At 35.2% G+C, this 25,821-nt stretch overlaps 2 protein-coding genes across 2 annotated transcripts in view; one reads left to right on the plus strand and one right to left on the minus strand.

Annotated features, from left to right (window-relative positions):
* Window positions 1-25,821, minus strand: part of ZNF804B (zinc finger protein 804B) — a 467,621-nt gene that overhangs the window by 420,693 nt on the left and 21,107 nt on the right. The window lies entirely within an intron of this gene.
* TEX47 (testis expressed 47) lies at window positions 13,964-14,725 on the plus strand. The gene has a single exon (XM_019716425.3). The coding sequence runs from the start codon at window positions 13,964-13,966 to the stop codon at window positions 14,723-14,725; it is 762 nt and encodes a 253-aa protein (XP_019571984.3).

Raw genomic sequence — 25,821 nt, forward strand, 5'->3', positions numbered from 1 at the left:
TTCTAACAACTAAAGATGAATTACGGAACACAAGTCACACCATTGGCATCCACCTCTGGAAACTGATTAACTTCACTTTTCACAACCCTGTTTGATCCTAAACAAAAAAGGCCTTTATAAGACTCGAAGATTAAACGTATCCTTTCTTTAGACTGTGGTGCTATCTTATTATTGTAAAGTTACACACACACACACACACACACACACACACACACACACAGATAAACATTGATATGGGTCCATGGTAGATAGGTGCAATATTTTAGGAAGAAGATTAGAGATCTTCAAACAGTAACTAGGCCAGGCTATTTCCTTATCTTGTAAAAAGGTTCTATAAAATTGCCAGGTATGAAATTAATCATACACTTTCAGCTCTATTTATGATAAAAAAGTTACTCTACTTATTAAACCATAACAACAACCATAACTTATTAAACTATAACAACAACAACAACAAAAATGCGGGCTCTTTCAAAGCCAAATATCCACAATAAAAATTATATTTATAAACAAATTTAATCACAGCAAGTACAATAAATACTCAAGTTTTTTGGCTAATAAACATTGATAATTTTGAGTAGGTTGTCCGAACAATATTATATTTGACCCTGACATTTGTTGTGTGATTTTGAGAATTATGCATTTATAATCATGTTTTTATTCATCTTGTATTATTAATAGTTGGATTTTTCTGAGTACATCCCAACTGAACAGAAGTGGTTTAGCCAGTTGAAAAATTTTATAAGAATACAAAATATTCGTATAGAAACATAATTATTTCTACTAACTAGATCATTGGGTTGGGAGCTAAGATCATCTAGTTAGTTCAGTCAATATCTTACAAAATGTGACACTTAGAACTTCTCAAGGCTAAAAGAGACACAAAATTATTATTTTTCCATATTCCAGCACACAAGGCACAGAGCGTCCAAGATAACTTTGTCTAGGGTCTCTACTGGAATAAGTATCCACATTAAAATGACTTTTACATGAGTCAACTGTGGCACATACACAGCTGAGAGGAGCCTGCCACAAAGACTAGGAACTAGAGTGACAGATGAGGCATGAACCAGAACGGCGTTCATGCATCTCTAGCAGATGCCAGCTGAAGGATGATGCTGGAAGACCAAATGCCTATACTCCCCCTCTGTGATGTTACTGTAGACCCTGGGAGTTTGTCCTCCCAAATGAAGTAGTTACCCTAGAATATTTTCATTATCTATAACTCCACAAAAATGTAATTGTGCCTTATGATTACACATATTAAAACAATGATATTTAGCAGGATAATCTCAAGTTAAGCGAAACAAGTCAGACAGCAAAAGTCGTGAACCATATGATTTCACCCACATAGAATGTGGGACATAAAACTGAAAGCAATAACTGAACAAGACAAACAAGCAGAAAAAAAAACTTATAGACACAGACAACAATTTAATGGTTACCAGAGTGTAAGGGGGGTGGTAGAAGAGGGTACAGGGGTGTCCAATATAGGGTGGCAGAAGGAGAACTAACGCTGGGTGGTGAACACACAATGCTATATACAGATGAGGCATTATAGAATTGTTTTCTTGAAACCTATATAATTTTATTAACCAATGTCACCCCAATAAATTGAATAAAAGAAACACACACAAAAAACCACTGATTTTTATTATCCCATCCAACTCTGAAAATACCCATAACTGCTAATGTTACTAGGGGTAGATTCTGAAGAAATAGGGAGTTGTCCTGAAGTAGAATGGGCAAAAGGGCTTTAAATTTAGTGTAGGCTGAAAAGTTTGAAGGATAATAAAAGCTTATTGGATAAATTAAAGAAAATCTGTTTAGATATTTAGGGCATAGACAATCTTTAAAAATATTTTAGTATGTTGTTTTTACTATATTGCTGCTCTGGTTACAGGAAATAAAAATAATATAGTTACTTAGACTTAGATTAATATTACTCTTACTTTAAAAAGAAATACTTTTTCAAGTTTTAAATTCTGGCTTAAATCCTCATTATACATATGGAATACAACAATGTTTAATAGGCATTCCTGACTCTAAGATTTTGTCTTCCCAAACATCCTAAATAGTTATTAACACCATTAAATGTGGTACCCATCACATTATTTCTCTGTACAAAAACATGTAAGGGTTCTCTATTGAGCATCACAGAATTCAAATTCCTATGACTGTTTTCTTGAATAGCTCTAGCCACCACTTTACTTCCTGAAACATCTATCATATTTCCTAAAAAATACTGTAGTAAGAAATATCATCGCGCTATTTCGTGTAAATATGTTTTTGTCAACCTTACTATAAGGTAAGAAATTTGAGGGCAGTGATATCAATTAGCCTCTTTGTGCCTTGTTTTCCTTAAGTGGTAAAGGAATGTGTTATGTCAGTGGTGCTAAATTCCCTTCCAACTCTAAACTTCTATTAGTTTAATTTTCTCCATTCCACACGGCACATTAATCAAAGTTAAACAAAAAGCAAGCACTAAAATAGATATTAACTTATTGACTATGTGTTTTATCATAATAGATTATAAGGACAAGAGTAGCTACTTGTACTGCAATAATTACAAAGGTAATTATCTTTGTATGTAGAAAGCAACTTTGCTGTTGTCAAAGATTTTTAAAGTCAGAAAAATTAAATTAAGATTTATTGTGTTTATGTCACCTGACATAATATGCACCAGTACATATGTCATGTCTTTAGAGCTCTTTCATCTGCCAAAGCAGCAGAAAATAAATCTGATAAAAGAAGAAAAGTAAACATAATTCAGAGGTTAGTGTTATTTGAAGTCTCCAAAATTTCTGTATAGAACAATCTTAATATTTTTTTTTAATTAAAGTTTATTGGGGTGACAATGGTTAGTAAAGTTACAAAGTTAAAGTTACATAGGTTTCAGGTGTATAATTCTGTAATACATCATCTATATCTCACATTGTGTGTTCACCACCCAGAGTCAGTTCTCTTTCCATCACCATATATTTGATCCCCTTTATACTCATCTACCACCTTCCTGCCCCCTTATCCTCTGGTAACCACTGAAATATTGTCTGTGTCTATCAGTGTTTGTTTCTTTGTTTGTCTTGTTCCTTTTGTTGCTTTCAGTTTTATATACCACATATCAGTGAAATCATATTGTTCTTAACTTTTTCTGTCTGATTTATTTCTCTTACCATAACAATCTCAAGATCCATCCATATTGTTGCAAATGGCACTATTTCATGTTTTCTTATGGCAGAATAGTATTCCATTGTGTAAATATACCACATCTTCTTTAGCCAATCATCTATGGAAGGACATTTTGGTTGTTTCCATGTCTTAGCCACCGTAAATAAAGCTGCAATGAACATCAGAGCACATATATCTCTATGGATAAATGTTTTCACATTTTTGGGGTAGATACCCAGGAGAGGGCTTGCTGGGTCATATAGTAATTCTATTCTTAATTTTTTGAGGAAACTCCACACTGCCTTCCATAGCTGTTAAAACATTTTCAAAACATGCAATATTGCATTCTATTTTCAGACTCCACCTTCCTGGCTGGACACAACAGCAATTAAAAAACAAAGAAAATGAAAAAACACCAGCAGTGTATGAGAGTTCCTTTTTCCCCACAGCCTCTCCAACAATTGTTATTACTTGTCTTTGATGAGAGTTATTCTAACAGGTGTGAGGTGGTATCTCATCTCGTTATGGGTTTGATTTGCGTTTCACTAATAGCTAGTGAAGTTGAGCTAGTGGTTACCAGAGAGTAAGGGGGGAGGGGAAGTGGTAGAAGATGGAAAAGAAGGTCAAATATACGGTAGTAGAAGGAAAACTGACTCTGGGTGAACACACATTGCAATATATAGATGATGTATTATAGAAATGTGTACTTGAAACCTATATAATTTTATTAACCAATGTCATCCCAATAAATTTAATAATAAAAAAAGCAGCATGCTAGTTTTTTAATAGAGAAAAATCTAGGATCACTTTAGCATAATTACCCTATAATCCTGCTTCTCTACAATTTATTATCAGAATTCTTTCATTCTTTTTATTGCCCGTGTTTCAAGGAGTGGTCTAGTCTTTGACCACTCAACAAACACATTGGTTTCCATGGTTTCAACCCTTCCCTCAATGCACAGAACCATCAAATTTGCATCATAATCCACACTTCTCTAGATCTCCAGACTCTAATTGCATTTAACTTGGAGATTTCTATGGAAACTACTTGTTATATAATAAATACAAACTGTTTTTCTTCTATTCCTCCACCTGTATTAAAACAAAAACAAAGAACAACAACAAACCTCAGTCATCCTAGTTGCTGATATTCCAGCCCAGAGTCAGCTTTAAATCCCTGGATATCTCACCTCCCACATACAGTAGAATACGTCACGTCTACATTGGTGATGACTTGTATCTTAGTAACTGCCTCAGTTCAGACTGTAAATGTCCACTGGAATAAAAATCTTTAAAGACTTAACTTTCTCTCAGGAGTATCCTTTAGGCTGGTCATACAAAAAAGATCTCACTTCATGCAAGGTTTTTCTGGATTGAGGTTCCTGTACTATGCGTTTATAACTGCTCCATTTTCCAACTCTATGTCTTCATATCTTGTCAGTCAGTCGGCCCAAACATTCCTGAGTGTTTTTCCTCTTTGTTCAGCCTGGTCCAGGATCGGCCATTTTACAAGTTCTAGTCATCAGCAGACTCTTAAGCTAGACTATCCCAGACTCACAAATAGCGACACATGTATTACCTTTCACCAAAGCATTATCACTGCATTAAGGATTTTTAATGTTATTTATTTTCTAAACAGAATGACAATGTAGACATGTCAGAAAATGCAAAACAAATATTATCAATTTTAACATTTGGCTAGATTTCTCTCTACTTTGTTTTCTATATCTCTTTTTAAAATAAAATTTGTATCACCTGCTATATATAATTTTATGTATTATATTATTTACTTCAGAGAATAACTGTTTTAGCATGTATTTAAAATAGTTTTCAAAAATGGTTTCAGGGTACAACAGTATTTCATAATTAATATATCTATTCCATTTTTTTAAGTTCTCTTTTAATTCCCATAATAACCATCTTTACATTAAAACGTTTGTCAATAATTTTATTCCTTTATGGTATGTACCTGGAAGATGCATTATCTAGTCAAAGAGTATGAAATTTTTAAGTTCATGATCCATATTGTAAATTAATTTCCAGAAAAGTTGAATCAATTTACTCTTCAAAAGACAAAAGATAAGAGCACTCATTTGCCAATGGAGAATTCTTAAAAGTACTCAGGCTGCCTCCAGTATTTCCCATCTAATTCCTGTGTACTTCACAGGCAACTTTCTAAAACACAAATTATAGGCACTCAAAAAAAACAAAAACAAAAAAACAGTGATTTTTCTACTACCAAAGAGTTAAATTCATACCTGTGAGTGTGGCATTTGAATCCTCCACATACTTGCTGCAACTTCCTTTCTTTTCCACTCATCACACTGCTCACCCACTAGCCTATGCCAGCAGTTCTACTCCAAGCTACTCTTAGAATCACCTGGAAAGGTTTTCACTGGTATATAATTCCATTCCATATTAATTAAATAAGAACCAGGAGGTGTTTTTTTAAATTCCCTGCCAGATGATTCTAATAGACAGCCAAGGTTTACGTCCCCACAAGCCTGCCCATTCTTCCTTAAAGTGAAAGCATTAGAGACACTGGAAGAATGCTTGTCAAAAATGCAAATTATTGGACCTCACTTTAATCATATTTATTCAGACCCTTTAGGGCTAGAGACCAGGAATCTGCAATTCAACAAACCTGCAGATTCTATGGTTTGAGAACAATAGTCTAGCCAAACCAAACTTTTGCCCTTTTCTTCATGAAGTGCCACATTTCCCAATTGTGTAACATATGCCTTCTGTCCTTTATTCTTCATCCTTACAGAGTCTGTTCCATACCTCCCCTGATCCCCATCTCTGTCCCGCCCTTCATCCCCTGTCCCCACCACCAGACACAAATCACTTCTTTTTATACCCAGCTTAAATGCTCATTCTTCCAGAGAGGTTTAATTGTTTCAACATCTTACGTGTTCAATGTTCATTGCTTATGTCTTTATTATAGTATTTCTTCTCTCCAGCCCTCATACTAAATATAATCATGGAGACTTTAAGCTACACTTATAAAACTGAGTTTTTCATGTGCAAATAAAATATTTGATTCACAAGAATATGTACACAGAATCTGGCACATTTTTTTACAAATAGCAGACATATGTTAAATGTTTGAATTAAATAACAAAGTATTCCTAGCCTGCACTCTTCCTGACAAATAATTACCAAACACTGCTCCATAATGTTTTTGGCAAAGAGGCAATGCAAGAACAGTAATCCAGTTTTCTTTATAATAAATCTTCAAATATCTAGTGATTTGGTAACTATACTCACTCTGGTTTGCTCTACTAAACCAAGTTTATAATGTCTACTTAATAGTTTATGTATGTGCCCTTAGTGAAATGTTCTATCCAAGTTGTTAGCCATTTATTTAGACCAAGGATTCTCTTACACTGATTGTTTAGATACATCAAAACACAGGAAGTGATCTAGAGTTTTTGGTTGCTCTAGTACATGAGCACAAGCGAAAGGTCAAAGTGGGATCTGGTATTCCAGATACCAGAAATCAAGTTCTGTTAATGTACGTCCTCACCCATTTCAGAGGAATAAATCCAAGAAACATTCACAAAGTCACTCCCCAACTCCCCAAAGGCCATGCCCAAATAAGAAGTCTTTCATTAAGCTTTCCAAGAAGTCCAGTCACCCTTTCTACCTCAGTGTTTCCACAGCACTAGACATCATTCACATGGTATTTATTATATTTTTCCCTGCATTTTGGTGATTCATGGACATCTCATCGCCTCTATTGGCCTCTAAACTCCTAGAATTAAGAACCTGGTGTTTTTCACATTTGTATTTCTTACAGTGTCTATGATGTTATCTGGCATACCAGACGTGTAGATAAATATGAGCTGAAGGAAAAGATAAAGACAGTACAGACATTTTGCTGAATCACAGGTATGATGTATGGGTGCTCCTTTCAATTTACTTTATCCAAACCATAAGTTATCCTCCATTTCCAGAGGAACTGTCATGTCATAGAGGAGCAAAGAATGGTCCTGTGACCATGGATAGAGAGAGGGAATCATTTCCCTTCTCTTTACTGTAGGTAGAAAGGGTAGGGAGGTTATTGAGAGGATGTTTGAATGTGTGCGAGGTACTTGAACACCCTATGGTTTACTTTCCTCTTCTGTAAATTGCGGGCAAAATTTCTGTCTACTTTATAGGGTTGTTGTGAAGATGACATGAATATGAGTAAAAGCATCTAGTACATGGCAATTGGTAAATAATCAATTAATGGTATTTAATCATTTTAATCCTTATTATCTGCCTTACAAAGACAAAATGACACTGATTGTTCTTTTTCAGAAAACATTTGATTCCAGATAATAAAACCAGACCATAAAGTATATAGGGAATATTAATGTGCACTGTTTGACATGAGTTACAAATATATGTTGCTTATTTATGAAAGATAAGTCAGATGCCAAAGGTGGTTAAGTAGAATAATTGAAAGAAGACTCATCATAATAAGTTCCGATTCAAGTACTGTCACTTGTCAGTTATCTGAACGTGGCTATCTACTCTAAACAGGTTACTCTGGGAGAAAAAACACTGATGTCTCTTTATCCCATTTGCTAGCTAGAATAGTTCTGCTTGAGTCACCACCTGAGGGTAAATAATTATCCCTCAATAGATGTAACACAAGGACTGTGACGTCTGGGAACTCAAATGTTTGAGTGTCCATTGAAAGGAGAGTATACAATTATAATTACATATAACAGTAAGTCAAATTGCATGCTAATTCTATTGCCATTTGCTCAAAATTTTACTCTTGACATTTAAAAGTATGGTTGATGAAAGTTAAGGAAACAAGGTAAGCTGCCCTTAAATGTTTCAGATAGCCAGGTGACAAAGAAATAAAAAATTTGGAAGAAGCAACCCAGCAACGAATAATGCATCACTAAATGGAAAAATACATTGGGAAAATGTAAATCAAACTATTATCTATCATGATAAAACTATTGTTTCTAAATGTATTAGGTTGAACAACACAAAAGTATCACTATTAGACAGTTTTTCACTTGTAGAAATAACTTTTTCATATGTTTTAAGTCAACACTAATTAAGAAGGACATATTCAAATTGAATACATAGATTAACAATATTTTATATCATTTATATGGAATTATAATGACGAAAGATTATCATTTTCCTATTAGGCATATATTGAGGAAAGACAAGAGAAACAAAAACACACCTGGGGAGGAAAATCACAATTGAGCGCCTTTTAATAAAGGCAAAAAAGTAGAAAAATTGTACTGTAGGTAAGAATGGAGTCATGAAGAAAAAGACGCTTACCTATATATAAAAGGTTAATTTATGTTTGCTCACTGAAAAGGGGCTACTGGATAGTAATGCCCTGTAAATTTTTCCACTACCCTTGATCAAAGTCAGTGTTAGGTAACAAACACCATAGTTGCATGTCCTCATTTTCTCCCTGGTATAATCCATCATTGGGAATTGGAAATAAAATAAAATCACTCCAGACATAACGAAAATAGGTACTACCTCTGCTAACATTCTATCATCGTGAAGTAAACAGAAAACTTTCAAAATTAGTATCTTAAGGTCTTAAAGTTTCATGTTCTTAGCTGAATAGGTAAGGTGAAAAAACACTAGAAAAATACCAAGGGTAGAAGGCTCTTATTATAATGCAAATAAAGAGCTAGGACTATGAAGGAGGCAGTAAAAATCAAGAACCCATGATACATTTCAAAGTGCGTAAAAAGACTTAATCACAGAATAGAGTTGGGGAATAACTTTTAGGAAAGATGAAAAGACCAAGGATATTGGCCTAGGAAATGAGAGGGGGAAAAATTGTTAATAGAGACATAAAAGCAATATTTTATTAAGAGAAATAAAAATAATAAAATGTTGGCATTTAAAATTTGAAAGTGTAGAGGTACATACATCTAAGAAGAGTTGTAAATAAAATTGCAATTTGGGACTCTTTTATACACAGAAAATACTAGAATGGGAACACAGTTTTTATTTTTTTCTTCTTTGTCAACCCAACCAACTAGTTGTATCTGCCTTGAGTCTTAGATTGAGAAGGAGTCCACCACAGGTGCACTCAGCAGGAAAGTCTCCATGGCCAATCAGCAATACCAACGATTCAATTTGGAGGCCTGAGTGACATCAAGGACCACCCACCAACCCTTTCAAAATAGGAAAACAGATGTTGCTGAGCTTTGGGCAAGAGTGAGAAAAGATCTGCTTATGAGCACAGAGCCTCAGTGTTGCCCAGAGTTGGGTATGAGAAGAAATTGGGCTAGGCCACAAATAGAGATTTGGGGAGAAATTCAGGGAAGTACAGTCATAGAAACCAAGAGAGGAGAGAAGGCCATAAAAGAGGTTGTGGTCAACATAATTACATTCTGCAAAGCAGTAAGATGAATGAGGGTAAGACCAGTCCCTAGACTGGGCAATGACAAGTTTCTGTGCAACTGGAAAGATTGTATTGTTTCAGGGAATGATGATGTGAGTGACAGTGAAAAATTGTAGTCAGTTTATATGTGCCACACAATTAAGGAATTACTAAGTCACCTCTCAAGCGCCACTTTCTGGTATAATTTATCACTGTCTATTATTAAAACCAGATAATTAGTTTGGATAACAAAACCCTATGGGGGGAAAAGTACTCTAAGGTTTAATTTTTAAAAATTAAATAAGGATATTTTATAACCTTGCTTTAAAATCATGGTTTAGAGCTCACATGAATGCAATTTTAAGATATGGCATTATTAGTTTTTATTCTAAAAAATTAACTTAAATTCCCGTTAAATTAAAAAAAAAAAAAAAAAAACACTATAGAAGAATTTCCTTACACAGGAATACTTCATTTTATTGCACTTCATTTTTAGTTCTATTTCACAGGTGTTGTATTGTATACAAGATGAAGATTTGTGACAACCCTGCCTTGAGCAGGTCTGTTGGCGCCATTTTTCCAACAGCATTTGCTCACATCATGTCTCTGTGTCACATTTTGGTAATTCTCACAATAATTCAAACTTTTTCATTATTATTATATTTGCTATGGTGACCTGTGATCAGTGATCTTTGATGTTACTATTGTAATTGTTTGGGGGTGCCACAAACCACACACATATAAGACAGTGAACTTAATCAATAAATGTTGTGTGTGTTCTGACTGCTTCAGAGACTGACTGTTCTCCCATCTCTCTCCCTCTCCTCAGTCCTCCCTATTCCCTGAGACACAACCATATTGAAATTAGGCCAATTAGTAACCCTACAATGGCCTCTGAACGGTCAAATGAAAGGAAGAGTTGCATGTCTCTCACTTTAAATCAAAAACTAGGAATGATTAGGTTGGTGAGGAAAGCATGTCCAAAGCTGAGATCAGCTTAAAGCTAGGCCTCTTGTGCCAAAGTTAGCCAGGTTGGAAAAATTCTGGAAGTAAACTAAGAGTGCTACTCTTGTGAATACACAAATGATTTGAAAGCAAAACAACCTATTGCTGACATAAAGAAAGTTTTAGTGGTCTGGATAGATCAAACCAGCAATAACATTGCCCTAAGCCAAAGCCTAATCCAGAGCAAGGCCTTAACTCTCATTACTTCTATGAAGGCTGAGAGAGGTGAGAAGGCTGCAGAAGAAAAATTCGAAGCATTTCTTCAAAGGAGAAAAGGAGAGGTTGGTTCATGAGGTTTAAGGAAAGAAGCTGTCTTGGTAACATAAAAATGTAAGGTGAAGCAGCAAGTGCTGACGTAGAAACTGCAGCAAGTACCCAGAAAATCCAGCTGATTAATGAGGGTGGCTACACTAACAGATTTTCAGTGTGGATGAAACAGCCTTAGTTTGGATGAAGATGCCCTCTTGGATTTTCATAGCTAGAGAGAAGTCAATGCCTGGCTTCAAAGCTTCAAAGGACTGTCTGGCTCTCTTGTTAGTGGCTAACACATTTGATAACTTGAAGTTGAAGCCAATGCTCTTTTACCATTCTGAAAACCTAGGGCCCTTAACAATTGTGCTCAACCTACTCTGTGCACTATAAAAAGAACAAAGCCTGAATGACAGCCCATCCATTTACAACATGGTGTACTGAACATTTTAAGCCCTCTGTTGAGACCTAGTGCTCAGAAAAAAATAAAGAAAACGATTCCTTTTAAACTAATACTGCTCATTGACAATGCATCTGGTTATCCAAGAACTCTGATGAAGATGTACAATGAGATTAATGTTGTTTTCATGCCTACTAACATGTATCCATTCTGCAGCCCATGGATCAAGAACTAATTCTGACTTTCAAGTTTTATTATTTAAGAAACACATTTCATAAGGCTATAGCTGCCATAGACAGTGATTCCTCTGATGGGTCTGGGCAAAATCAACTGAAAACTTTCTAGAAAGTAGTCATCACTCCAGATGCCATTAAAAATGCATGTGATTCATGGGAAGAGGCCAAGATATCAACATTAACAGCAGTTTGGAAGAAGTTGATTCCAACTCTCATGCATAATATTGAGAGATTTAAGGCTTTGGTGGAGGAAGTAACTGCAGACATGGTGGAAAATAGCAAGAGAACTAGAATTAGAAGTGGAGCTTAATGATGTGACTGAATTGCTGCTGCAATCTCATGATAAAACTTGAACGAATGAGTTGCTTCTTAGGGATGAGCAAATACAAAGGTTTCTTGAGATGAAATCTACTTCTTTTGAAGATGCTGTGAATATTTTTGAAATGACAACAAAGGATTGAGAATATTACACCAACTTAGTTGATAAAGCAGTGGCAGGTTTTGAAAGCATCATCTCCAATATTGAAAGAAGTTCTACTGTGGGTAAAATGCTACCAAACAGCATCACATGCTACAGAAAAATCATTCTTGAAAACAAGGGTCAATCAATGGGGTAAAACTTCACTGTTGTCTTATTTTAAGAAATTGCCACAACCACCCCAACCTTCAGCAACCACCACCCTGATCAGTCAGCGGCCATCAATATCGAGGTAAGACTCTCAACCAGCAAAAAGATGATGACTTGCTGAAGGCTCAGATAATGGTTAGCATTTTTTTAGCAAGTGAGTATTTTATACCTAAGGTATGTACATTTTTTAGACATATGCTACTACACATTTAATAGACTATGTTATAGTGTAAACACAACTCTTATATGCACTGGGAAACCACAAAATTTGTGTGACTCACTTTAATGCGATTTTCACTTTATTGTTTTGGTCTAGAACCCAACCTGCAATACCTGTGAGGTATGCCTGTAACAGAGTCACCATTACACAGAATCTGATATCTGTTCTTATAGTCTATAATTAATTCATAAATATCTCTTTAGCCCAGGTAGACAGAATAGGGAGTTTATTGAGAACATGTTTGAATTGTGTGCAAGGTTTGTAACTACTCCCTGCTGTAGCTTCCTCTTCTCTACATTACGGACAAAAGGAACAGAGTATGTCTAGGAAGATGTTCAAGTCCACCCTCTGTCTGACTTTGAAAGGCCCCTGGCTAAAAACAAGCCAGTCCAGAAAACAAGCCCTCATTTCCCCTAAGGTGATGTTGAGGTGCCTGCTGAGATACCCTCATTAAATGAAGATGTGAGCTGCCAGTGAGCTCTGGCCCTTTAATACTACTGACATTCTGATTCACTAGGGCACTCTGGAAATTAGAATAGAACACAGGACAGCTGAGAGTGCCCAAGACACACTGGCAGTTGGAAGAGTGATGGAGGACAAGCAGGACCTCATGGACAGGTAATAGAAAGAAGTCCTTGAAGAGAGAAAGAAATGTTAAGTTGACCTGGAGGGAAGAAATTTGTAAGAAAAGTTAAAAGTAAAGGTATTTTTTATTTGACCCCAACAACAACCCCCCCAGGGAAAAAAAGAAAAGAAAGAAAGAAAAAAAGGAAGGAAGGAAGGAAGGAAGGAAGGAAGGAAGGAAGGAAGGAAGGAAGGAAGGAAGGAAGGAAGGAAGGAAAGAATAGAAAAGAAAAGAAAAAGCCATTTCTGAGGTTTGTTGACAGGAAAAAACAAAAAACAAAGAATCAAAATGAATTACTTCCAAAGTTTACTACTGTTGTTATCCAAGCAACATATTAACTTCTGTACTGAGTAAAGGGTAAATAAGCCAATGAGACCTAAGATATCCCCAGACTTAAACATATATATATTGACCTATTAAATTTATAACAGAAATTTGGAAAATTACCATAAAATACTGTTTAAAATTTTTGACACATCAAGGACAATCTGTAATCACTATTACATAAATGAAAAGACATTTTAATGTCTTTTAACATTATTGTCAGGGAGTGTCAGCAGATACACTCCTCTCTCTCTCTCTCTCTCTCTCTCTCTCTCTCTCTCTTTCTCTCTCTCTTTGTGTGTGTGTGTGTGTGTGTGTGTGTGTGTGAGATACAAGGATGAGGACTGAAAAAAAATGGACTATAAATTGAAGAAGAAAATAAGGTAAATAAAAACAGAGTGAACTTCTCTCAATTAAGTTCTCTCTTCTCCCCACAACCCAGTTCATTGGAGAGGTTTACCTAGGATGTATGTTAGCTATTTCATTGTAAACTTTTTTTTAAAAGTCTCCATAATTTGAGTCTTGTTTTAACATTCGCTTTTGTGTCAAAGACATTGTTTATTGATATCCATGGGAGGGGATTTTGCTATTCAGTATCATTTGACAAACTGAGTAAACTCTTTTTTTTTCTTGTCAGAAGAAATGAAAATAGCAGTTCATCACTAAAGAATCATCCTGACAATGCATATACTGCGATGAGCTAAAAATTGGAATTATCTAGAAGAATAATTAGGACTCATTATGTTCCTCTCAGAGCATCCCCAAAAGGTGAGCGAAAGACCTTTTCCATTGGAATCTCACCTAATGCCTCAAGTTCCACGTACCAATTACTTTCATTTTCAGGAAGAAAAGCAAAGACTACAGCTAAAGAAATTCCTTCTTCATAGGCTATTTCTAGTGGCCAAGATAACAGCCAACATAGAAAAAAAAGATCTTGCTCACTACTATGAACAAGTGTTTCAGTCAATTTTGAAACACCACCTAGGAGAAGCAGTAACGGGGGTACTGCTCGTGTATCCTGCTTACATTCTGCATATCCTTGAGTCCTCCAGTGGTACTCTTTACCGAATTCTTTTAGATTACGTTGACCATGAAACGAAGGAAAGAGAATATTTTATCCAGGGAATGAAAATTATAGTCGTGTCCCATAACATCCCAACAAGGATCTTCATGCAGTGGCAAGTTTCAACAATAAAAGTGCCCGTCATGTATCTTGACGACGTGACACAGTCACAATCCCTAGAAGAGGTCATCACAGAGTTTCTTACCCAAACTCATAAACTGGCGCTCTACCTTTTTAAGACTGTTAAAGTGAGCAGTAAAGGACCAGGTGATAACTTGCACCAAGTTGCTCCTGAATTACTCCTCCCAGAACAAATAATAAAGTACTTGTGCAAATCTGAAGAATTCATGGACCCAAAAACTTTCCTCGACATGTATAATAAACCCATACATGTCATTTTGGATTCTGAGGTGGTATGGCCTGCTCCGTCCCAATTCTAAGATTGAGAGAGATGTTCTGGTCGATGTGGTGAAATCGGTTAAGGAATTTATGCTACTTAAATAAAAGGAAAATATTTCTAAATTTACTCTTCTCTTTAAAAAATAAACAGAATACCACAGTGTACACAAAGGTAATATATTAATCTTTACAGAGTATGTTGAGCTAAACTTGAAAATGTATCTGTTTGTCCTGATATTAAGTTCAGTACATTATTTTAATAGGTGGAATAGTTTAAGTTCTCAAATGGTAATATCATTTTGATAGAATAACTTAATTTCTTTTTAAAATATCGCTGAAAAAGAACAAACACTCGATTCAGATTCTCCTTCATTCTCTGAATAGTCAATGACCAGTTTCCATCCCACAGAACCAAATTTTAGGAAAGACAGTTTTGTTCTCAGAGTACAAAATTTAGGAGAAAAATATCACCCTTGAATTGCTTGCAATCTAAGGTTTGAAGTAAGTATGTGTAAAAGTAAATATATATGATTTGAAATCATTATTCTAGTAGCAGTATGTAGGAAAGATTTTAAGAGCACAAATGTAAAAGCAATCTCCATATGATTCTTAAATTCAGAAAACAAAATCTAAACTTAGTTATTTCCTATAAAGCAATTAATTATATGCAATTTCTAAAAGAGCTGTTTCAAGTTGGTCTCTCCCTTCATTTACCCAGGATTAATGTGTGTGAGTTATTTTTTTTTGGGGGGGGTATCATTTAAAACTTTATAGTATGTGTTAAAAAATAAATCACATTAACATTTTCATTATTAAAATGATACTTATGTAACGTTACTTCAATATCTTATGAAACAGACTAGATTTAAAGGAAAAAAATACTTTATTTTAGTTTCATTTTTTATTTGATTTTTCAGTCTCTGTAGGCAATAAAAAGCAATCTCAGGATGCACCTCAAATTTGTCATATGCAGATAATTTGTCATCATTTGTTCCATATAAGAATCAAATTTCAAGAATGACCATTTCTATTTTTAAATTTTGTAATATAGATTTAGATACAGAAGGGCATTTTTCACTTTTAGCTGAACTTGAAGTTCTGTTCATTTACATTTAGTGACAGAAAGAGTATAATTTAGATAAAATGAGATTCTTCTGGTTAACAAGGGTACATAATGTACAAACATTTTTCAATTTAGTAAAATACCTAATATCAGTCAGCAGTGTGTCATTTACTCTTTGAACTGTGAAACAGACACAGGTACCCATAGATAATAAATGTTTAGTGACACAATGAGTGAAGGTAAGAGATAATGCTCTCCAGGCCAAATAAAGAAACAGAAATAACAATAAAAAAGTAAGCCTTGGTCTAGGCTTTGAATGGATGTGAGGAAAGGTTTGGGAGGGCAGACGAGCATATTCAAGAGAATAGAGAAAGAGCAGAAACAGGAACAAGCAGAAACAATAAATGTTCATCGGATCTGATAGAACCCCTTTAGCAAGGTAAGTTTTGTTTGCTAGTGAATAGAAGTACAGTTTCTAAATAAAATTATATATTGAGATATATAAAACATAGCATGTTATATTTTCAAAAACTGCCCACTGCAATATATCCCATCCCACATGCTCTTCTTCCAATGTGACCTATACATTCCTCCCATGCATGGTGGCTTCTATTATACATCCCCTGCCCTTGACATCAGACTGACCTTTGTGACTGCCTCAACCAATAGAATTGTGAAATCAGACCGACCTTTGTAACTGCCTCAACCAGCCTCAAACAACAGAAGTGATCCCATGTAACCTCCAAGACAAGGTCATAAAAATGCCATGCACTTTGCCTTGATCACTTGACTGTTAGCTCTTGGAACCTAAACAACATGCTGTCAGCAATCCAAGCAGTTTTCCAGACAGTATCCCCAGAGGAGGTCCCAGCCAACAGCCAGTGGCACCACTAGACATGTGAATTAAGTGAATCTTCAGGTGATTCTACACTGCAGCCTCTCAGTCAACCTGGATTTCAAGGCTGACCAGATGACACTGTGTGGAGTAGTGGAGTACAGATGAGCTGTTCCCAACGAGTCCTATTCGAATTGCAGGTTTGTGAACAACATTAATGATTGGTGAACAATATTAATGATTTAAGCCACTAAGTTTTGGGTGGATGATTATCAGCAGTCTGAAACAATAATATAGTACATGTAATGGTAACAATATTATATATACAACAGGAATAATAATATATATATATATAATTTAATTATATATTATATATAATTATATATGTGTAATTTCATCACTTGTTTATTCACTCATCTATGCAACTAATATTTACTAAATATCTGCTAGTAAATTTTTACTAGGAGATCAAACACTGTGCTGGTCACTGAGTATTCGTGTATAAGCAACAGTAAGATGTGTGTCTTCAACACTGTCTAGCACACATCTTTTATCGGTTTATAATGCTTTCTGGTGTGAGAAATAGTGACAGAAAATTAATTCATCAAGCCAAAGGAAAACATTAAAAATGTGAGTCATCTTGGAGAAGTTATAGAAAATATCTAAATGATAACTTAGTATACTGTTATTTACTTAGTATACTGATTTACTTACCCTGTTTCCCCAGAAATAAGACCTAGCAGGACAATTAGCTCTAACATGTCTTTTGGAGCAAAAATTAATATAAGACCTGGTATTATATTATATTATATTATATTATACCCGGTATATATTGTATTATATTATATTATATTATATTATATTATATTATATTATACCCGGTATTATATTATGTTATATTATATTTATTATATTATGTAAGACCCAGTCTTGTATTATAGTAAAATAAGACGAGGTCTTATATTAATTTTTGCTCCAAAAGGTGCATTAGAGCTGATTTTCCGGCTAGGTCTTATTTTCAGGGAAACATGGTGGTATACTGTTATTTTACACTTAAAGGATTTATGAAGTGTCAACTGTGAAAATAACTGGAAAATAAACTCAAAGTGACTACACATAAATTAAGGTACTTATGTGAGTATTTATTTATTTTAGTGAACACACTAGAATGAGTCTATTCAGATGAAATTAACCCTTCCTAGTAGTCACCTTAGGAGGGCTTATACTTATTCCAGTGACATCATTGCTGAAAACATTTCATGATTCTTTTATGGCAGATTAATTAAAAAGGTATATAAATGAGAGGGAGTTTAAATATTTTAGTTACATCTAGTTTTTTGATCCCCAAATAACGTATACTTCAACTTGATTGGTGACCTTAACATTTAATCTTTATTCATAGAAATTGTTTGTTTTTAGGTATTGCACTCCCTCTCAAAGAAAGATCTGCTGTCACTGAAAATACTAAAAGTGTGATACTGCCTCTAAGGGGAAACACAAATATGTTGTCAGTAACGGTTGCATTACTGAGATTCTATACAGCTCACTAATATTATGTCTTTAAAAGGAACAACGCTCATTTAGCTATGTATGTTTGGAAATATTTGATAAAATGCAGAAATATTATAGCTATACTCTACAAGTGTACTTTAATTTGATCAAGTCCAAAAATGCTACTCATTAAATCTTAGGAAGACTAGTAATGTAATTCTCAACCCAGTGAGAATTATAGTTTCCTTACAATAAAACTTTACATAAAACCGGAGGACAGAAGTTAACCCAAACAGAAAACGAGTACTTTAACACTGAATATATAACATTCAATATTCATGTAACACCAAACATACAACATATGCTCATATTTAATGAACACGTAACATTGAAATAGTGTGACCAGCGCTATTCTAATCTTTTTGTTTTGATATGAATATATTTATAATCGACTGACATGTTGATGACTTTAGACTTATTTTAGAGTAACCAAAGACTTTCAGAAAGGTTATAGTTTTCTTGAAAGATAACTGAAATAATGTTATTTGAAGAAAAACATTCCCAGGGTAAATTTAAATTTCTACTGTCTTCATTTTAATTAAAGAGGCATCTGGATTACTTCATGGAGAATTATTGCTGAATACAAATAGATTTTCACAGTCAGTGACTTTATCATAACTTTAGCAACACAAAACATTTCAAATCTGTTAAAACTTTCTCTAGTTGCTGAATTCCCTCAACTTCCATGAGGAACTGGAAATGAAACAGACTATCACCAACCTCATATAGCAAGTGCTTTTAAATTATTTTATATTATAGTAAATGACAAGGTAGAATGAGAGTTCTCCCTCTTGTGGTGAAGCAGGAAAATTTCCAAATTATCTGTTGATAGGATTTACATAATAAATAGTCCATAGCTTTTAAGAAAATATAAAGAGCACCCCCAAAGGTACCTTTCAAATATCTGCTCTTCACCCCTTGTTTTGCAGATGAAGATTGTGAGACCCAAAGACATGAAGAGTTTTGTCAACAGTAAAATTAAGAGTTAATAACAGCAGTCCTTCTTTCCATCTCACCAATTTAAATGATGAATTGTGATCATGGTTAGGGGTCTGGATTTAATTATAAGTGTTCTCTTCACTAGTACATCATGCCTCTTGTGTGTTCCAGTCCTCATATAGTGTCTTCTCTAGGCAGCCCGCTGGCTTTCCACAGGGATCTCCATCGCCACACACTCTAGATAGAATGTGTCATTCCCTGCCACCACTAGTCCTTCAGTCTGTGCCCGCACTTGCACTCCCTGTTGCTGTAAAATGGACCAATCTCCACACAGTTGTCAAGAGAAACCTGAACATTATCCTAATTTCCTTCCTTCCATTTTATCATGGACAGCCAAGCAATCCAAGCCCGTCCATTTTCCACAGTAGGTATTTCTAGTGTCTGGACTTGTTTCTGTTCCCTCACTCCAATCTCCTCTTCCTCTTCTCTCTCTTTCTAGTCTACGTAATATTTCTATCAAAGGCAAAGGCAGTATAGCACAGGTTTAAGAGAGCCACCTCTGGTATCACATTGTTGTACTGAAACCTAGTTCTGTAACTTTTTATAGAGCTGTAATTTGTTTCTTCACCTTTGTGAACCTCAGTTTCATCATCTACAAAATGAATGTGATAACAGTGTCTGCATTATAAGAGTGGTTATAGGTATTGCATGAAATACTGGGGTGAAGATCCCGGCAAACAGTAAGCATTCCATAAATGTTACTCCCCTGATCAAAATTCTTCAGTGGCTTGCATTTCAACTTCAGGATCAAAAGCAACATTTTATCATGACCTGTAAAGTCTTGACTCTGACCTTTGCTTGCTTAGCTACCCAGCTTTGTTTTGTGCCCACCATTCTCTTTTCTCACACTTTTTTCTATTTCCCAGTATTTCCATGCTCTTTGCCTTTAACTTCCTTCCTCACTTATCTTAGCAAACTTCTACTTATCAATCAAATTCCATTTCCTCTGTGAAGCCTGGCAAATTCAAGAAACCTTTTCTGCCATTAGGCACATGGTATTCTACCACATTCTAGCAATTCTCCTATCATATTGCTGTTGTTTATTTTCATACTCGTTTCCCCGCCAGCAACTTGTAAGCAATTACGATGGGTGTTTTGGTATTTGTGTCTTCAGTGCTTTATTTTTAAAATGAGTTGTTTAAAATATTCTGTAAGAATGTCTCCTAAGGTTAATTTTACTTTTACCAAAATGATTATGAAATTTCAATATATTAAAATGTTCCTATATGATTGATCAGGTTTGGGCCAGTGTCCATGAAGCTTTTAAAAATACAAGTCAAAATAAAATGGTTGCATCTCATCTGACATCTTCAGTTTTATTCCAATAATAATTTCTTCCAACGTAATTTGGAAAGATACCAAGAATACCTTCTGGAAGTGATTTAGCTGAACTTTTGTATATATGCATTACTATAGGAGTTCATTTCCAATTCATTGGATTAAAAATATTCTTTCTTGTTAAAACACCTGAGCAAGATACTGGTAAAGTATACAACCTTTACTCCATATTTTTAAACTGTTTTCTTTAAGTTCTTCAAGTCCTTGTTTCACTAGCAACACTTACCTGTTCTTTGAGACATGTGCTTGGTTAAGACTGATTTTATCTATTATCTATATTTTGCTTAGGTTATTATATCATAGCTTTGATTCCATTTTAACTATATATTTCACATTTCTGATCTGTTTTTAAAATATCAAGCCATTTTTAAAGACACTACATGAAAACAGTGCATTACATGTAAAGTCTAGATTTATGGAGAAATAAATTAAAAAATATGTATATTTTACCCAAACTCACTCTAGTGCAATGACCGCCTCAGGGAACTCTCTCGCCTTCCTCCTTTCACTCTTCCCAGTTTAAACTACACTTTGCTTTTGGAAAGCAAAAATAATAGATTACCCTGCAACCAGGTTAATTTTATCGTAGATAAAAACTACACACTTTTTTAATGCTTTGATTCTTCTCTTTCTGTCCTATACAGTGACAATTCTTGAGCACATATCCTGTTCCAATCAAAATCAAAATGAATGAAAAGAATATTGACATGAGATGAATGACCTTTGTTATGTACTCTCTCTATTACTAACTCATTATGTGCTCTTGAACAACTAATTTATTCCTTTCGGGAACTCTGCTCATCTGCATCATAGAATCTATGAGCATCAAAGTGAAGTCCATTAAGCTTTTGAACTGTTATCCAAATATGTGTCTGAAAGACTATGCTGTCTTGTAACCGGGCAGGCAGAGGACAGGATTAAGGTGTTTTTATTAAAAATTTTAAGCTTAGTGTCTAAATAAATGACTAACCCAGATTATCACAGAATACTTGTGGACAACACCAACATTTTCCTTTAAAAAATCCATCCTGGTTACATCTATTTTAGTGCAAAGACTACAAATCCAGAAATCTACATATTAGATTAGGACATCTAAAGAGCAAGTTTGGTAGCGTGGTGGAGTCAGAAGAAACAGCAGAGTGGAGCATTTTTCTTTAAGGCTGTTGGCAAGCCACTGAAGATTTTAAGCAGGGCATAATCAAATTGGTTTGGCTGCTGAGTGGAGAATGGATTGGCAGGGGACATGTTGGTACAGATAGGCTCCTTAGTAAGCGGTTACAAATCTTCTGACAGGAGATGACAATAGCTTGAAGTAGATTAATGGCTGTGGAAATGGATTTAAGGGGACCAATTTGAGAGATAATCAGGAGGTAAATAAACCCAGGGTATGAGGGAGAGAAAGGTGTCAAATAGATTAGGTTTTTAGTTTTTCTACCAAGATGTAAACCATACCTGACAGGAAATATAAAAGGAATACAGAATTTGTAGGAAAAGATTGTGCTTTTTAATTACTGACATATTACAGCTATGTGATAGCTACATGTTGGAACAATTTTTGTTTGATATTTCATTAGTAATATCTTTGAATAAGGTATAGAGCACATATATTATATTAAATCTCATGCTTTGTTGAAATGGCTAAGTACTAATATGTATTTTCTGATATAAGTAACTTCTAATAAAGAAAAGTGAATGAAAACAGTTTAATAAATTAAAATACATAGAGCTGAAGGAGAAATTATCCCAAAGATTATCTTGAGTATGATACTCACTAACTACCGCTCCTCTTAATTTCATGTCTGCATTTATTGAGCTTAATTCCTTCCCTTGGTCCAATAATAGTCATTCAAACATTAATGTAATAATTTTTATTGATTGCCTCTTATACATATAGTCAGTCAGTCATGTGTTAGGGGTCACATAAGCCTCAAACACATAAAAGTCTCCATAGGACCCCCACTACTCCATTGGCATATAATTTATTCCATCTGCAATAAAAATTTAGGTGAAAAGGAGTCCTTTAGCATTACATGGAAATGGCTTGCTCCTGTTTCTCTCAGTTGATTGTGGGACAACATGACACACATTGAATTTTATTCTTTCTCTGCATTTAGTCATTCAGCAAACATGAAAAATGGTGTCAAGCACTATGTCAGGCATGGGGCTTGGGAGTGCAATGCAGTTATGACCAAATCAGCATAATGTCCACCTTAGGGAGTATGTAGTCTCTGTCTCTCTCTACCCTAGACACATGAAAAAAAATTAAACCATGAAAATCATTGTCATTATCATGGATATAGAAGTTGCAATGGTTTCTGAACTTTATCTAGTTTGGAGAATTAGGGGATGCCTCTGAGGGTAAAAAAGATGCAGGGATTACTGAAAGTTAAATAGAAGTGAGCTAAATCAAAGGCACGGAGTACGAGAGAGTGAAGGGAGTGTCCCTGGCAAAAGAGATTTATATATACATATATATTTCCCCTTTGGATATTATATAGTCATATATCCTTTGGATTATATATATTTATCCATTCCATCCTGGAAGAACTGAAAGAATTTCAATAAGGCAGAATCTGAAGTACAAAGGGAAATCATAAGAGATGAAACTCGATAGTGAGTTATACAACCATGTTATAAAGACACTTAAAGCTACATAAGTACCATTACTTCATCTCAAATGAAATGGGACACAGTTGTGTTGTAATCAGAGAAATGTCATAATTAGATATGCATTATAAAGGACCACTTTGAATTGAGAAGAAGAGATTGGAAGAAAACTAGGTTAACTAGACTGGACAGATACAGCAGTTAGGAGGCTATTATGATAATCAGGCAAAGCGATGATAGGAAGTCTGTACAAAAAATAATGACAAGAAGAATAGACAGAGGTGGCTAAAATCAAGAAATATGTGAGATGTCTTGGTATTTGAAGATAGAGAAGGTGAAGAAGAGGAAGGAGTCAAGGATGAAGCACCTGGCAGGGGGCGGTGCCATTCCACTGCACAGGTAATACTGGAAGAGCAGCAGGCTGGGCTTGTTCAGGGAGTGAGATGAAGGTTTCTGTTTTGAACATGCTGCATTTAAGGTGCCTGAGAAACATCAATGTTAACCTATCCAGTAGAGAGTTGGATGTATTGTCCTGAAGCTCTGGAGATGGGTCTGGTATAGAGATGGAGATTTGGAAATCACCACAAATGATGACTGAGGTTTCAGGAGTGGTGCATAACCCAGCACAAGTGAGCATGCAGAGTGAACAGAGAAGGGACTGTACTTCAAAACCCTGAGGAATGCCAACTATAGAACAGTGACCTACAAAGAAGTCTAAGAGGACATTATTTAATTTAAATTGCCCAGAAGCAGAGAGAGAGGAGCAGATGAAGTCTGTGCCAGAGAAGCCAATGGGAAAGGACATTTCCCCCCAAAAAAAGAGACCACTCAACAGCGTCAGCTGCCATCTCAAAGTCAAGCAAGTAAAAGATTAAAAAGTAGACTTAATGACAGTGAGATCATTGGTGACTTGACAAGAGCAACTTACGTAGTGCAGTGGCGGCAGAGACAGGTCGCAGAAGGTAGAGGAGTAAGGGTTGGGTAAGGAAAAAAAGAGCAGTATTTCTAAAAGCTTGGCTGTTGAGTTAGTTGTCAGTGAATTTACACAGTGCATTTGGGAAAGTAAAGGTCCCATTTAAGATTCTAACATTTTTATAGAAAGGAGGACAACCAGTTTCTTCTGGTTTCCAGGAAGGAATCTGTCCTTTCTTGTGAGATTACACATCCAAGCATGCCCTGAGGGAAAAGAATGCCACCCAGTTTCAAATGTCATAGATACGGTCTAGTACCTTAAAGGACCTCAAGTGACTGTACAGTCCTGGAAAAGAGTGGTTGCAATAAACATTTGTTGAGATAAATAATTGCACTAATCTCTAGAAGAACACTAGCTGTAGAAAAAGTGACTTTAGAATATTTATGAGCTCTGACGTTACAACTCAAACTTTGGGTTATTCTATTGGTATTTTCATGGTCAAACTTTTATAGTTGATTGCAGATTTTGCCATAAGATTTACCTACCTTATGGAGCAACCACATTGCAATTTGTAAATTCTGCCCTGAAATCTGGCCCTTACCCAGATTACTTCTTTCTTTTCCCAGTCAGTACATGCTAGGAAATTGCAAATTACAATCAAATCTCAATTTTCCAAACTAATGATTTTAAAGGGGAATAATGCATAATCCCAAATGATGGTGAATTCATGAACCATTTATCTCTGTAATGTATATTCATTAAATTTGACTCTAAGTACATCTTCTCTGTCATTCATAACAAAATGATAAAGCATTTCAACTGAAATGACTCAAGGAAACTTTCAAGGTTTTCCAATTTCTCTATTTGTTTCCTACTACATTCGATTGCTAATAGCATGTTTCATGTTTAAGTGACTCATTAAAAATAAAATAACATATCATGTTTTCTTAGGATAGAGGAGATAATCAAGTTTAATCTACTCCTTGCAGCATTTTCTTATTAGTGCCATCATTCTCCATAGCTGTGGTTCTCTGTCTCTGTCTCTGAAAAGTTTCACTCATGAAAGTAAATAGTATAATGAACCCATGTATATATCACCCACTCTCAATAATGATCAGCAGTTATTTTTTACAATTTATTCTTTGTTAAGAAACATGACTATCATCTCTCTTAGGTATTATAGACTCAGAAAGCACACAAATACTAGAACTAGGGAGAGCTTTAGACATTGCCTATTCCAGCCTAGTTCTTCAGTGAGGAAAATGAAGCAAGTAGAGACTTAACAAAGCACAGCACTGATTGATAGTAAGACAGGAGTTAGACATCACCCACATCTTTCTTATTCCCTCTGGTGAAATCAAGACTACATTTCTACTGCCTTATTCTTGGTACAGAATATTTCCAATAATTCACTTGAGGGCCATTCATGCACATCTGCAGCTAAGGGTGTTTACTCAGGGAACTGCACCACATCAGCGGAGCTGGAAGCCCACCGCTTATAGGCAGTCACATTCACTGAGACACCATTTCTCCCCTCTGGTACCACCTGGTTCTTCTTGCTACTATTCACCAAATGATCATTGTAAAAGCACAAGTAATTAGTTTACAAATGACAGTAAGATAATGCTTTCCCCTTTGTATTACAGAAGGGATACCAAAATATCTCTTTGCTGAAGAAGGCTCCCAGTTGATTAACAGGAATGAAGTGTTTACATCAGTAGAATTAAATGTGCATATCTGGAACATAATTACCGACATCGAGACATCAGTGTATATATCAGGGTATGCCTACAACTCTTTTATCCCAAACTAGAGAAGCCAATTAAGATTC

This window comes from Rhinolophus sinicus, chromosome 4 (assembly GCF_057876585.1).
Source record: "Rhinolophus sinicus isolate RSI-liver-muscle chromosome 4, RSI-T2T, whole genome shotgun sequence".
Taxonomy (NCBI): Eukaryota; Metazoa; Chordata; class Mammalia; order Chiroptera; family Rhinolophidae; genus Rhinolophus; species Rhinolophus sinicus.

Bases quoted from the DNA above. Each gene is read 5' to 3' on its own strand.
- TEX47 (XM_019716425.3), top strand. From the start codon at position 13,964: ATGTTCCTCTCAGAGCATCCCCAAAAGGTGAGCGAAAGACCTTTTCCA.